Source organism: Sebastes fasciatus, chromosome 15 (assembly GCF_043250625.1).
Source record: "Sebastes fasciatus isolate fSebFas1 chromosome 15, fSebFas1.pri, whole genome shotgun sequence".
NCBI lineage: Eukaryota > Metazoa > Chordata > Actinopteri > Perciformes > Sebastidae > Sebastes > Sebastes fasciatus.
Window position 1 is genome coordinate 4932132 of NC_133809.1, and position 14974 is coordinate 4947105.

General features: G+C 41.9%; 1 protein-coding gene across 4 annotated transcripts in view; it reads left to right on the plus strand.

The window, feature by feature from the left end:
• atrn (attractin) overlaps positions 1 to 14974 on the plus strand; it is a 178025-nt gene that overhangs the window by 143730 nt on the left and 19321 nt on the right. For all 4 annotated transcript variants that reach the window (XM_074660833.1, XM_074660834.1, XM_074660835.1 and 1 more), the window contains one exon: positions 2845 to 2952. In XM_074660833.1, the coding sequence (XP_074516934.1) occupies positions 2845 to 2952 (108 nt within the window). The remainder of the gene's footprint in view (positions 1 to 2844; positions 2953 to 14974) is intronic.

Here is a 14974-nt window from a genome sequence, read left to right on the forward strand (position 1 = left end):
CAACTTCACAATGATGACAAGTTTTTCTTTTTTTGTTCCTGGTTAAAGATGTCATATCACATATAAACAAGATATCACATATTGATTTTGTTACCTTTGGACAGAGCCGGGCTAGCTGTGTCCCCATACTTCTAGTCTTTATTGTTAAGCTACGCTAACCCGGCTGCTGGCTGTAGCCTCGTATTTAATGGACATTAAAGTGGTATTGATTTCTCATTTATTACTCAGTGAGAATGTGAATAAGCAGAGTCCCTCAAATGTTAAACAATTCTTTCAAAAGTAGTGACTCAATAGAAATGAAGGTTGAGCTCCTCCTGGCCCAGCTGTTAGAACAGAGAGGAGCGGAGGGAGATTGGGATACAGACACTCACCCACAGACACATACAGCAATTTAATGAGCTGGCTCGCTCCACAAAGAGAATCCAGGACATTAAATTTAGACATTTTTTTTCCTCCTTGTCAGAGCCTACTGTAGCGAGAAAGAGAGACTCTCCCTCAAGCTGTTTTTCTAACCCCTCGGTAAGGATATGATTATATTACATTTACAGAGAAAGGGCTAACATGTCAATAGACACAATTGACAGCCTCACAGGGGGGAAGGAAACGCTCAGAGGATTAATTACAAGCTGCCGAGGAGTCGGACGGGAGGTCGCCGCCTTCGCGCGTAAGCCTTGACCCTCCTCCCCATATGAACACGCATCGACACAGAAATGCCATGTGTGATTTCTACCGTGTGCTCTTTCATGTTGAATAGCAGCGCTGCCCTTTGCTCGCACCTGTTCTCTGCCAAAGACTCGCCGTAATGAGACCGAGGCCAACGGATCGTGTCAAGCTTCTTTTTGATGTTTGTCTACATATAAAACTGCACACTCACAAACCGCATCATCTTCGCTGTTTGACTTCCTTTAAGTGCCGGGAGATGTATTTCAAACAAACGATCAATTAGATGTTTGTTTTTTTCCCAACATGTTTGACTTCCTTTTTGTCTTCCTGCTCGTGCAACGGTTGCAGGTGTTTTTGTTTTGTTTGGAGGGGCTTGTTGCTTGTATTCAGGTCTTGGTGTCTTGACAGTTGACGCCGTTTGTCTCTCTATTTATAGCACTTTGGCTGCTTTGACAGCCGACGACACAGGTGCATCGCCTTGTTTACTGTGGTCTCTGTGGCTCACCTCCTCCTTTTCTCCCCTCGTCGTCTCCTTCCCTCTGCATCAATTCACATCCTCATCTTCCTCTTTCCCTCTTTTCTTCTTCTAATTCGCCTTATTTCTGTTCTTTCTCTCCTGAGCTTCTGTTGCTTCTCCCCATCCATCCTAATCACCTCCCTCCTCCTCTTCCTCTGGCCAAGGTCCATGTTATAAATCAGACCAAAATGAGACTCCTCCGCCTCTGGAAAGCTACGTTTAAAGTACCTTTACTCAAGTAAACTTTAAAGGGTACTTTACTTCACTATTACCATGATATGTATTACCATAATACTTTTCAGTCCACTATATTCATCTGACAACTACGAAAGCAAAACATACATGCTTATAAAAACATGGGTTTTACTGGAAGCCAACAGGAAAGTTCAAATTAGCTGCACCTCTACCAGCTACAGCAATGAGATCTAAGGCATTTTATACATTGCAATTCTTGCCCCATTTAATAGTTATATATCATTTCAACACAGTCTCATGAAAGTTCGTGAAATAGTCACAAAATGTAATCTATTTGATTTGTGTACAAAGACGTGAATCTCCTTTTTCTCGTGACGCCCAGCACGACTTTCAACAACGTCTTTTTTGTGCGTTTTCCTACGAATGTCCAGCAATTTCCGCTCCAGTGTTTTCAAAATAAAAATACTTGGTTATGTTTAGGAATAGATTGACATGGTTAGGCTTAAGCAACAAACTAGTTAGGTTTAGGATAAGATCAACTTGGTTAGGCTTAGGTAACACAACTACTAGGTTAGGTTTAGGAAAAGATCGTGGTTTGTTGTTAAAATAATTCCAGAAGTGGCGTAACTTAAGTACGGAAATTATGTGACAAAAACGACTTAGTTAGGTTTAGGAATAGATTGACTTAGTTGGCACTTAGGCAACAAACTACTTAGTTAGGTTTAGGAAAAGATCGTGGTTTGGCTTAAAATAACACTAGAAGTGGTGTAACTTAAGTACGGAAGTTACGTGACAAATATCAACTCTGACTTGTGGTTTCACACGGACACGAACACAGGTCTCCTGGTTGAAAATCCGGTGTTTTTTTTACCCACTCATCCACCCCAACCTCCTCTTTACTCAGCGTTCGCCGCTCTTTATACTTCCCGTTTCACAATTACGTGGATTACATAAGAATATAAAAGAATCAATCAATACATTAAATTTCGTGACTCTTTCACGAACTGCTGTACGACTGGGCTGATCATTTATAATATGTTATAGATCAGTCGTAAGCTGTTATTAAGGGTGTCTTTGGGTTGCCAGGTTCATTACCATCATTATTGATTTATAAAGTGTTAAAAGCACCATTCAGGATAATGAGTACTTCTACTTTTGAAGCTTTAAGCTGCACCAACTAATATATGTGCATTCTTAATTGATCAAATGACAATGCGTAATGTGAAAGTTATGACTTCTACTTGTGATATCGCCCTTTTTACTTCAGTAAAAGATCTGAATACTTCTTCCAGTCTTTGCCTCTTTGATTTCAAGTTGTATTAGTGAACTAGTCCTTTAAAAACAAATTTAAATTCTATTCAGTAGCTGGAGATGAAAGATGCGCTGGGACATGGATCGGACAATAGACAGTCTGTGTTTACCTGTCACTGACCTTCGCACTCCTCCTCTTCTTCCCTCCTTCTCCCTAGCAACTGCTGAGGGAGATGCAACAGATGGCCAGCCGGCCTTTCGCCACCATCAACGTCGCCTTGGAGACGGACGACGAGCCACCTGACCTGATAGGAGGAAACGTCAAGGTGAGCACAACCTTTTTTCTGAGAGCAATCACTGCCGAACCCCAGAGACCTGCTTCTTTTTTTTCTGGGCTGACAGGAAGCTCCATCCATCATCGGTGTCGTCGCTCATCCTCCCTCAAGTGGGAGCTCAGTCTTGTGCCTGTCGACTGCAGTTTGTGATTACAGTCCACAGTACACTCTCAATAGCGGTGCTAACTAGAACCAGATAGGGTTCTTTGACGTGTCCCCATAGTCCCACTGAGAGAAGAAAAACTTTTTCTTGCAGCTGTGTATCTGACTGAGATCTGTTTCTCTGACTGACTGACTGACTGAGTGAAGGACGACTGATGCTCATAAAAAAACAAAAGGTCCTCTCCCTTTCTCTCTCTTTTCCTTGCAATTTCTGTAACAGTAGGTTATAGCTTTCGTGTGATTAATTTGCACATCACAGTATTTTGTTTTGTCACAGTTGTTTTAATGAGCACAGAACTCAAATATTACATGGCAAAAAAGCAAAGAGGTTGTTTTTTCTAAGCTTTTGGACAGCTATTAAAGGCATCAACCAATCACGTTGTGCGGAACAGGTTGAGTTGTGTTTATATTTATAAAACAACAACAAGGAGGCTCCGTAGTCCAAACCAAGACGGCAAACTTTATTAATCCTTTCAACCTGCAGACCAGATCCACTCCTTCCGTTCTTACCTTTCACAATAAAAGCCCATGACATATAATATTCACAGTCGTTTATTTGTCACGTCCCCTTTGTGTAAAGGCCTTGAGTTTGCTAACAAGAACCCACCCAGGGTTCCTCAAGAGGCTCCTAAAGGGTGATGATGATATTGGACCTTTAAACAATCATGGTTCACAATCACAGTCTTTGGGGGTGCGTGGGCTGGGAGGACCCGTGCTGTCAACAATCCTTGAAGAACTCTTTCTTCCAAAAAGGGTTCTTTGGATGCAAAGGGTTCTTAATGGAACTCTTAGGCCCTGTTCAGACCTGGTATTAACATGCGTCCTCAGTAATCCAATCACAAGTGGACAGCTCTATGTACAGCTGTGAACACACTCAAGATGCATTGAGGACGCATTGGGATCTGATCGCTCAGACCACATTCAGAGGTGGTCTGAGCCACATACAGGTATGGCCACATTCTTTTAGTAGTGTGTATGCGAATGTGTACTGGGCCACATTAAGGAATGCCTTCTCATGACGTCCCGCTTGGATCCGCAGGGTCACTGCGCTCCTCAGGTGAATAGTCAGGCAGATGTGGAAACGGCTTCAGTGCTCTAGTCTACTGTATCCTGTTGGTACAACTGTTTTTTCTCATATAACAACATATTAAAATCAGACTAGGCTTAGGAAGTGCATTATTATCATACTGTGAATGTGATGTGTCAGTGTTTTTGCTCCGGTGCTCTGCACAGAGGTGACACCTACCCACTCGCTTTCATCCCTAGTTCTGAAGCTCTGTACGCCGCCTGGTAAATGCGGTGGTGTCAGCGGCACGGAGGTGGACCGCCGGTAGACAATAAACTTTTATTTTGATGTTAATAAAATGTACCCGAATTCACAAATATGTAGGATATTACTACTGGCATTCCTGTAGTATTATGTCACAACGTCTGCTCTATTAGCCGTGTGTTTACTGCGTGTTTATTTGCATATAGAGCAGGGAAGTGAGATCGGATCACAAGTGGTCACTGGAGACGCATGTAGAGATGCATTCTAATGCCAGGTGTGAACAGACGTACTTAAAGCTGTCCACTTGTGATCCGATCACCCAAAATGCATGTTAATGCGAGGTCTGAACAAGGCCTGAGTCTTACAAAGAACCCTTGAAAACCCCTTCAGAAGCAAATGGTTCTGGGTAGAGCATCAGCTCCTCAGGACGAACCCTTTTGGAGCCCTTATTTCTAAGAGTGTGTGGTGATAGATGTTCCTCACACCATTTGTTTTACGTCATTTTTCATGAACTGAACTCTTAAAGGTGATTCAACAAGCCGAGGAGGCTCACCGAGGAGGAGGGAGAGTTTGAAGTGGAGTGCAGGTCCTCACCTAATGAGGGTCAATGCGGTGTACATTTAGACGGGACAGTGTGAAGGCCGGGTGATGATGAAAGCGGGCTGCTGATGAGTAACACAGCACATTATACCACATAGCCAGTTATTGTGGGTAGGCAGTGAATTCTAATGAGACTGAATTCAGTTAACCCCGGAGTTAAACACATGTAGATGAGAGGAACGTATTGTAGATTAAGACACTATACTTAGAAATGAGATAAGACTTTCCGTTCCAACATTGAGATATTCTTCATTTGGAAAAGAAGTTGGTATTTTACGCCTACTCGCGGGAAATGTTTGCTGGCATGAAATTAAGAACATTAGGGGACACTATTAAAGTCATGATTCATCTCATAAAAACAGCCGTGTTTTGGTGCATCCAACCATCTGTGTTTTTGAAACGCTGACAGAGGAATCGAAGGTAACAGGTTCTTTCAATATGGATGTACGGCTTGTTGGAATGAAGCCATTCAAAAAAGGAGTTCAGTATACAGAGTGAAAGACTTAAACTAAAGCTTTAACTTTAGAACAAATCAGGATACTGCTGTTGGGACTGCATTTTATTACACCAGGATAGGGCTGTTGCCGTGAAGGAATTTCCCCCCTTGGCTTAACAGTGTAATATGTGGTATAATTGCATTTTTCTTTTTTTACAAATTACTTCATTTATCCTGATTTTAGTGCTATATAAGGGCAATGAGGCGCAGGGTATTTTTTTAGGTGAGACTTTTTGGTTGCGTCTGGCTGCTATGATTCAGAATATCTGCAGAAGTAAAAATGTCGGCACAAGGTGGAGTACTTGCTCTGGATGAATGGAAGGTCGAAGCACGTAGGGAGAGAGGACGAACCCGCCGGTCAATGTGATCTCCATTGTGATCGTACGAATGAGTTAAAACGCGACAGTGACGAGCGCAGAGTTTTACCAAAGTTGAACATTTTTCAACTCTCCAGAAAAAAACACCAAAAGTGCAGCACTTAGCGCAGAATAGACGCTCAGTGCCTCGTCGCGCTGCTGCCATTTGTAGTGTGTAAAGTGTAAAAATGCGGCGCTCCCATTAAGACAAAATAAATAACATGAACATAGCGGTAGTGGCGGTTGCTTGCCATCACCTGCAGTTGGCTAGTCAATAGAGCGGTATTGCAATATTGCCGTTATTGTGACAGCCCTACACCAGGATCAGGTTCAAGTCTTCAATGATTATCCTGAAGTGAAGATTTTAGTTGCATGACTTGACACAAGTGGTAATTTTATTTTTTTAGACACAACCCCTCTCTTTTAGTTTCTGGGTGTGTTGCTGTTGTTTCAGCCTAGCTACAAAGTAAATATTAAATTAAAATCTTCAACTATATAATATTTGTTAAAGGTACTATTTGTAACTTTCATAAATGCTTAACAGCGACACCTGTGGCCGTTAAGTCAACGAAAGTCAGCGTCGGGATCGCGCTTGCTCGCTCTAAATAGACATGAACGAGCATCGCTCAAAACAGTGAGGCGACACACGTCAGCTAAAAGCACAATATCACTCTATATTTCAGCTGCTTGGCAGTAATGTTAGCTGACCAGACGAAGGTCTCTCCATGAATCACTGCTGATCCTAGTGTTGGCTTTTCCTGCTGCAGCCTCCGGAGCGCGCATATGCGAGCGCGCATGGGATCCCGGCCCGGTAGATCTATACCTGTAAAAAGTTACAAACAGTCCCTTTAAATCAAACAGTGAAAGAAATAAGCAACAATTGTCCGAAGAATGCAAAAGTCAGAACCCCAAACTAAAAAGCAAGGAACGTCATATTTGACCTCTGATTTTGGATACAAACCCAACTTCTTTGGCTTCATATTTGAGCCTTTTGTGTAACATTTTGCATTCAGTACATCAGGTTGCTGTTATTGTTGTTTGGTTTGAGATGATAATTGTGTTTTCCCAAATCACAAAAAACTAATTTTCTCACCAATAATGGCGTTAAACCATGCCAAGGTTTGGAGATATCTTTATATGAGACGTCTGCCACTACCACAGTGTATGGAGATAAACAGAAGTTTGGTTTGTGTTTCTCAAAACGTTGAAAAAAGACTCACTGTAGATAGTTTTTTGGGGTCTTTTTCTTAGTGTTGAATAAAGAAAACTGTCTTACATGAAAGTATTTAAATTTATCGGCAGAGAGAAAAATCATGCAGCTTAAATATTGTAAATCTTCTAATGAAGGAACAACACGCATCACATTTATACAGTGCAGTAAACAAGACCCACTTCCATGTCAAGAGGAAACACCTGCTGTCTCCTAACAATGGGATTAATGGAGTCACAGTCAGAAGAATGGAGCGAGATAAGAAGCGTCTTCTAATCAACGATGATGATCAGGATAAAAACAGACTTCTTTGTCCCAACACTTAAGGAGATTAAGCATTAACAACGAATTTGTTACAGTCATTTTCCACCACAGGTAGAAAGCTAGTTTCAATAAAACCGCCAGCTGCGCTTTAGGTTTGGTAATATAATTTTTTTAATGATGTGAGTACTACAAACCAAACTTCTTCCACCTCCGTGTGGAGGCAGAAATCTCAGACACACGGGTAATTAAAAATCCCAGCCGCTATTCTGTCATTCAGAGGTTGTAATGGGCTCAGTTTTAACGCTAGAGTGAAGATATGTGGTACTATGAGAAACTAAAAAAGGAGGAAGGAATCCATTGACACCATGCTAGCTTGTATACCTGAGTATGGAGGACAGAACAGGCAAAACCAAAAATACATAAATAAATGAATAAATAAATTACTCGATAAATATGTCATTAAATGCAGCAAAAATAATATTAAAAATAAATGTAGTCATTAATTAATTAAATTAAATGTGACATAAATTGATATTTCTGTTTTAATTCGCTTCTTTATTTATTTATAAAAAATAAATGCAAAAATAAATGCAAAAATAAATAAATACATTTAAAAATATAATAAAAAATAAATGAATAAATGAAAGGGAAAAATAAACAGAAGAATAAATGCAAATGCAAAAACACTATACATAAATAAATAAGGAAATTAATACAAAAATAAATAAATAAAGAAGTAAATTAAAACAGAAATATCAATTTATGTCACATTTTATCAATTCATTAATTAATGGATACATTTATTTTAATATTATTTTTGCTGCATTTAATGACCTATTTATTTTATCTATTTGGCAGACTTATAACCACAGTCTACATTCAGTAGGTCGGACTACCCACAATGCAACTCGCCCACTTTCAGCTGCGTTATGCTATAAGTTGCTAACGTAGCCTCGAGAGATGAGCAGCGGGCTACAGAGGTCTGCTAAGATCACTTCTTTCTAAATCTAGAGATTTGTTTAATTTTCTAGCTTTTAGTCTTCAGCCCCAACTGATGCTGACTCAAGTGACATCACTTAAGGCAGTTTATCTTCACGCAGCTCCCTCTGGAGCTACAAACAGCTTCATACAACTTTTTTTCACTTATGCGTTGGCACTCTTTGAGACCTGTAAACAGACTTTGATGTGTGAAACCGGTGGAGTTCATAACAGGAGAAATTGGCTGTCAGGATGTGCTGATCTCACCCTTTTTACCGAGCTAAGGGCAGAATATTTTATCAGATTTAGTTGCAAAATGATGAGTAGATTTTAAGTTCAAGCACAGTGGTTTTGTAGATTTAAACATACAGAAGCTTAAAAGTATAGAGCCGGAGCCGGTTGAAGTAGCAGAAGGGCAGATTTAAACGTAAAGATCAAGCTGAGTTGGAGATAGTGGTTGATAAGACTTCATCATAGAGAAGAGTTTGACGCAGTCGCGGGGCTGAAGAAGGTTGGAGCAGATTTAAATGCAGATATTGAGCTACCGCGGCGGCAGCAGCAGCATGGCACATTTAAAAAGTAGGAATTGTGCGGAGTTATAGAAATTGCAGTTGGGTATTCAGCGGGCACGGAGCCGCAGGCAGGTCTACCTGTGACTGTGCACTTTGTGATGAATGACCTCTGAATGCAGATGTGGTGCAGAATTATAGGGCTGGTTCAGCAGGGTGGCTCGGGGCCCCTCGGCTCTGACAGGGGCCATGCATCTCAAGGGGGGCTTGGCTCCCGAGCACAAGGTTAGTCCCAGCAGAGGCTGCAGGGCCCCTCGGGACCAGCAGCAGCTAATCAAATCCCTGCTCCAACAGAAACCGTCCCGCTTCTTCTTCACCTCTCTTTTGTCCTCTATTCTTCTTCACTCCTTGCCTCTTTTCTTTTTGTCCCATGCATTTTGTCCCTTTTGTTAATGCTCTCGCCTCTCCTTTTCTCTTCTTTTCAATTCTTCTTTCCCTCGTGTCTTATGTTTTTCTCTTTTCTTGGCTCTGCTTTATTCTTTGCGATTTATTTTGGTCCTATTCAACTTTTATCTTGTCCTCTCTTCTCTCCTCTTTTTTTCACTTTAGATTGTCTTCAGTTTACTATTTTGTTTAAAGTTATCCTTCTCTTTTCACCTGTCGTCTTCTCTTTTTCTCATGTCCTGTTTGTCCCTTTTCTTAGTCTCAGTTTTCCTCCTTTCTTCTCTTCTGTTCTTGGTTTTATCATCTCATCTTTCCTTTGTCTTTTCTCTCCTCTTCCTTCTGCAGGTCTTTTCTTCTCTTTTGTCCTTGTCTCATCTCTCTCCTGTTTTACCCTGTTTCTCTTTTATTCTTTCTCTTCTTTTGTCCCCTCTTTCTCCCTTTTTCTTAGCTTCTGTTCTGTTCTCTTCTTTCCATCTCTTATGTTCTTTTCAATTCATCATCTCTTTTTTCCTGTTCCTTTTTGGCTTGACCGCAGAGGGCCAGCCTTGCAAACGCAAAAGTCTGTCACTTACTTACTGAGAGAAGAAGTTAAACGATTGGTCGGCGGACTGTTGCAGTTTCCTCATTGGCTGTTGGTCTTCCAACATAAAAAGGCGGGAACAGTCCTTTATGCAAATAAACCCGTCCATCGCAACGCATCCGGCTCACGAAACTTGGACCAAGCTGTCAAACTAGGAGATCTAGTTCTAAAATCAAACCAGATTCAGCAGCGGCATAGCCTGTTTCTCGCTTAAAATGTTTTCAAAAGTAGATTTTGGTGGATTGTTTGGATGGAATAACAGAAAGTTTACGAGCAGGTCGCCATGTTGTTTCCTGTTTGAAACCATGGATGTATTAAAAGAACTGGTTACAGCGTTGGAGGAGGGCTCCCGTTCATTCCTATGAAAGTTGCTCAGTGGCGCATGAAGCCAAAATGGCTCGACTTCCAAGTGGAAAAGTACCCGGATCCTCCGGCGATCTTACGCATCCATTGGGCCCGTAGAGCAGGCAGGGTAGTGTCCGCTCGGTCACGGGGTCACAGTCGTCAACGCTGTCGTCACGGCTTGCTATATCTGCCTCCCAGCCTCGGTCTGGTTCTCATTCACATGAACGGAGGAAGGAAAATAACTCTGGATTCGGCTATTAGTGCATTTTACAACTTTTAGGATCTAATGATATAAATTAGGGCTATTCAAGTGTGCGTACTGGGAAGTTGATTCACCTCAAAAAAAAATTAGCCGCTGAGTTACAGACGTCTCTTTCCCAATGTAAGTCTATGGGAAAAAGTATTTTTGTACCGCTGTTTGACCACTATGAAAATTGACATCAACGACCAGCGCTCTTCCTGGGGGCTTGTTTGAAACAGCAAGCAGAAAACCAGGGACCAGTCAGGTGCATTCAACGATCGGGTACGTCACCGCTTGAACGGCCAGTTGAGTGGCGCAGCGCATCCCCTAGTGTCCTCGTTGACTTGGTGGACATGTACCGCTGGACTTTATAGACATGACCACTAACTATTTGTGTAACAATTTAGCCACAAATTCATAGACTGACTGTACACGGTCCAGACATGTACTTGTCTTGTTTTTGTTCTGTTCTCTTCTTTTCATCTCTTATGTTCTTTTCAATTCATCATCTCTTTTTTTTAGTCTTTTTTTCTTATATCTCTTGTTCTTTTCACAAAATTGTTTCCTTTGTTTTCTATTTTGTTCCATTCAAAAATGTCATTATCTTGTGTCCTTGTTTCCCTTCTCTTAGTTTCACTTTCCTCCTCTTCTTTTTTTTTTTGCTGTTTATTATTTTCTTTTGTGTCTTTTTTTCTATTCTTTGTATCTTTTCTCTTCTTTTCTTCTCCTCTCTGTCGTCTCCTGTCTGACATCCTTACTTTACTATAGTGTTCTCCTCTAATTTACCAGCCCTTCACTGATCCTATCAGCTGTCTGGGGTTTTCTGTAGCCCTTATCTGCTGCTTCTGTTTGTGTGTGTTTGTGCACCTCTGCATGTTGGCGTGTGTGAAAAGATGCAACTTGCCGTGGAAATCAGGCGCCCTCCACCTCCTCCTCCTCCTCCGTCTCTGCTTTACCTTTTCTTCTCGCACCTCTACTCCTCTTTTCTTCCATTCTTCCCGGCCTGCTCTCTTCCTCTCCGTCAGGGCAGGAGCATCCCAGAAGCAGCAGAGATCCAATTTAGATCTTCCTCCTCAGCTTTCTCTGCCTTCACCGGCCCGAACGGTGAACGCTCGCTCGCTATACTATCTCCTCCCCGGCTCAGATTGAGCGACTCGGAGCAGGTTCCTTCCCCTTGTTTCCGTGCTGTTTTATCAGGATGCTACAGTAGTGCATTAAGACCCGATCGGAGTATACGGGGGGGCCCGGGCGCCTCACAGCGAGCTGAAGATCATTAAAGTTGTTTATAGCCTCGGTGGGAAGTCCAAACTTGCTCCGCCGATGAGATATATTCACTCGGCTTCTGCCAAATGGAGCTTGCGGCCCCGGCATCACGGGCAGATGATTACCTTTGTGACGCCTTCTGCTCTGCTTTTATTTATAGGTACCGTGGGACGAGAAAATCGGGACATTTGATGCAAAAAAAAAAAAAGGGGGGCAGCGAAGAAACAGCTCTGGTTTATCTAACATGATTGTGGTTCACTGTTATCTATACCTCCACTCATTGTATATTGCATTAACCTATAAGCATACAGCTGATTTCTATACCAAATGTGCTAATCTTAAAGTCAATGATTGCCAGGTCAAAACAGCAGAGGGATGCTCATTTGTGATAGATAAGTATATGGTAAAGACTTGTGTTTCAACAGACTGACTCACCATTTTGTTGAGATGCCTGAGAAGGAGGCATGCAGCAAACTGGAGGTGACAGCAGACGGCAGATTGTCTTCTGAATATTTTCCATATGATGATGTAGAGATGAGAAGAGGCGTAACACAATTATACCTTTGACGTCTGAAGTTTTATTTATATCTAGAAGTTAATTTGTTTGTGATGTTATTTATGGCATCTTTCATGAGAAATAATAGTGTTATCTCCTGGTTACCTGGAGAGACGGATGTCGAAGATTTGTTTTTGAAATGTTTGCAGTTATCGTGTGCTGTATGCCTCAGAACTTTAAGGGAACATATCATGAAAAACTCACTTTTTCAGTGCTTATTTTACAGACATTTGGGTATCTGGAGTGGCTACCAACCCGCAAACTGTGAAATAAGACGACCCAGTCAGTTTTTTGTGGGCTTCAACAAGCCGTTCAGATATGGCTCCCCTTCCTATGTCACTTGACGGTTCAACAGAATATATCACAGCTTATTTATTTTTTATTTATTTGTTTGTTTGTTTGTTTATTTATTTATTTATTTATTTATTTATTTATTTATTTATTTATTTATTTATTTATTTATTTATTTATTTTATTATTTAATATGCCAGTTTAGCCATCTTGGCTAATTTTCAAATGCAGTCCCTGGTCAGGTGTAATGACAAAAGATGGTGCACCATATTTTTCTGGTGGGAGGGGGAGGTGGATGGGTCAAACAAACACAAGACTTTCAACCGACCGGTGTTTGTGTCCCGTTGACTTATTTTTTCATGTCAGTCTTTAGTCACGTGACTTGTCGGTATCGTCAGTCCTGTGAGTCACGTGAGTCGTTAGTATCGTCAGCCCAAGAGTCGTTTGTATCGTCAGTCCCTTGAATCTCGTGAGTCGTTAGCATCATCAGTCCAGTGAGTCGTTAGTATCGTCAGTCACTTGAGTCGGTAGTACCGTGAGTCAAGTGAGTGGTTGGTATCTTCAGTCCTGTGAGTCACGTGAGTCGTTAGTATCGTCAGTCATGTGAGTTGCTAGTCAGTGAAGTTAACGTCAACCACGGCCGTTTCTCAACTCTAACCAAGTGTTTGTGTTGCCTAAACCTAACTTCCTGTGAAAACGGAAGTTTATTTTGAAAGGACACTATGCATGTAACGTATAGTGACACGCCGTCCCTGGTCCATCCAGAATTAACACAAGAGGGGTCCCCTGTGCGTCGGTTTCCGATGCCAAAGGGCACTGACCAATGTGTTGTGGGCGTGGCCATTGTTAACTCGCAGTAGTTTGTAGCGCTGCACTCTATCGGATCCATTTCACGGCAGATTTTCAGATCGAAAACCAAAATTCAAATTCATTGAGATAAAGTTCACTTAAACTTATCTTGCGTTCTTCACTTTTCCTGCAGTGTTTAGCATAAATACGTTGCAATATGGCGTTTATTATCACAGGCTGACAAAACATTTCTTTTGCAAACAGAAAACCAGCTGAAAACTCATCAAAGTGGGCTCAGTGGAAGTGGCTGTACCTGGTGAGTCATAGCAACAGGGAGTTTGACTCGCTTTCGTCGCTGGCGGGGGGAAAGTCATCCCCAGCTGCTGCTAAAGTAGAGATGAATGCAGCGGATGAAAGCGTAGCAGCATGCAGCCGCAGTGTATGCCCACATCAGCCTGCGTCTGTGTGTGTGTGTGTGTGTGTGTGTGTGTGTGTGTGTGTGTGTGTGTGTGTGTGGGCTCAGCAGCTATCCCACGTGCTGGGCTAATTACTGGAGGTAATTTAACAAAACCTTTTGCCGCTCTGCCTGGCCAGTCTAGATAACTCTCCTGAGTGGTGCCGGTGGGGGAGGTTGGGCAGGGGAGGGCTTCAGCGCTATAAAACAAAGGCATCTGCTGGGGAATGTTATTAACACGCAGCCTCTGAAGAAGACCGCGGGAAAAGACACACTACCTTTGGGGAACATCTTAGGCACAAAACCCCCCCCAAAAAAACACATGCACAAAGAGTTTAAAAGGATGGATAATTGAATTTTTCAAGGTGTTTTGTTTTGTTTTTCCCCCCTTAATTTCCAGGACAAAATAAAGTGTGTTGAAGGAGATAATTTTTTTTTTAAGGGCACACTGTTTTTGTTTTCGTCAAAAATATGGAAAGCGAAGCACCTTGCTTGTCGGGTTGAAATTGAGGTTGTACATTGGATGCAATAGTCGCACTGACGAACACTCAGTGAAATCGATTACGAAACGAGTTGAAATCAAAATCATCCCGCTGTCACATCCCACATCAGTCTGACAGCGAGCGCTTCCAAAATGTATTTTGCAGTGCCTATTCCCTCTCCGGTTTGAATATGAGATGCGGGTGTGTTAGAAAAATGAGAGACAAGCACGTAAACAAGCGAGAACCTAAGAGCACCCTGCAGCTGCTGCAGTGGAAATTGGACTTGGCAGACGAGTCTTAACGGCAGCCCTAAGCTGTGAAATTAAAAGCTGCCAGTCTTCTTTTATTTATTTATTTATTTTTTAACACATAGAGTACAGATGTGTTCAGGTTATCAGCCCTCATTTTTCCAAACACAATGGATGAGAAATACATTTTCGCCCGAGGCAAAAACGGGCCTGTGGACTGGAGCAAACCACGCCTGGTTGGATCGCTTCTGGCAAGGCCAAAATAATTGTTTCATCTCTCTTTGTACAGTACCAAGAGAGATCGAGGAGCAAAATTAGCCAAGTGTGATATTGCACCACCTTAATGCTGCATTGGAATAGCTGTCAGTGTTTTTATTCCCATTTCTCAGCAATCCATGTAAGCTTGCATATAATGATGTTCTAGCGCCGTGATTTTGAAAATGGAAAGAAATGATCCTGACACTGAGTGTCTCTT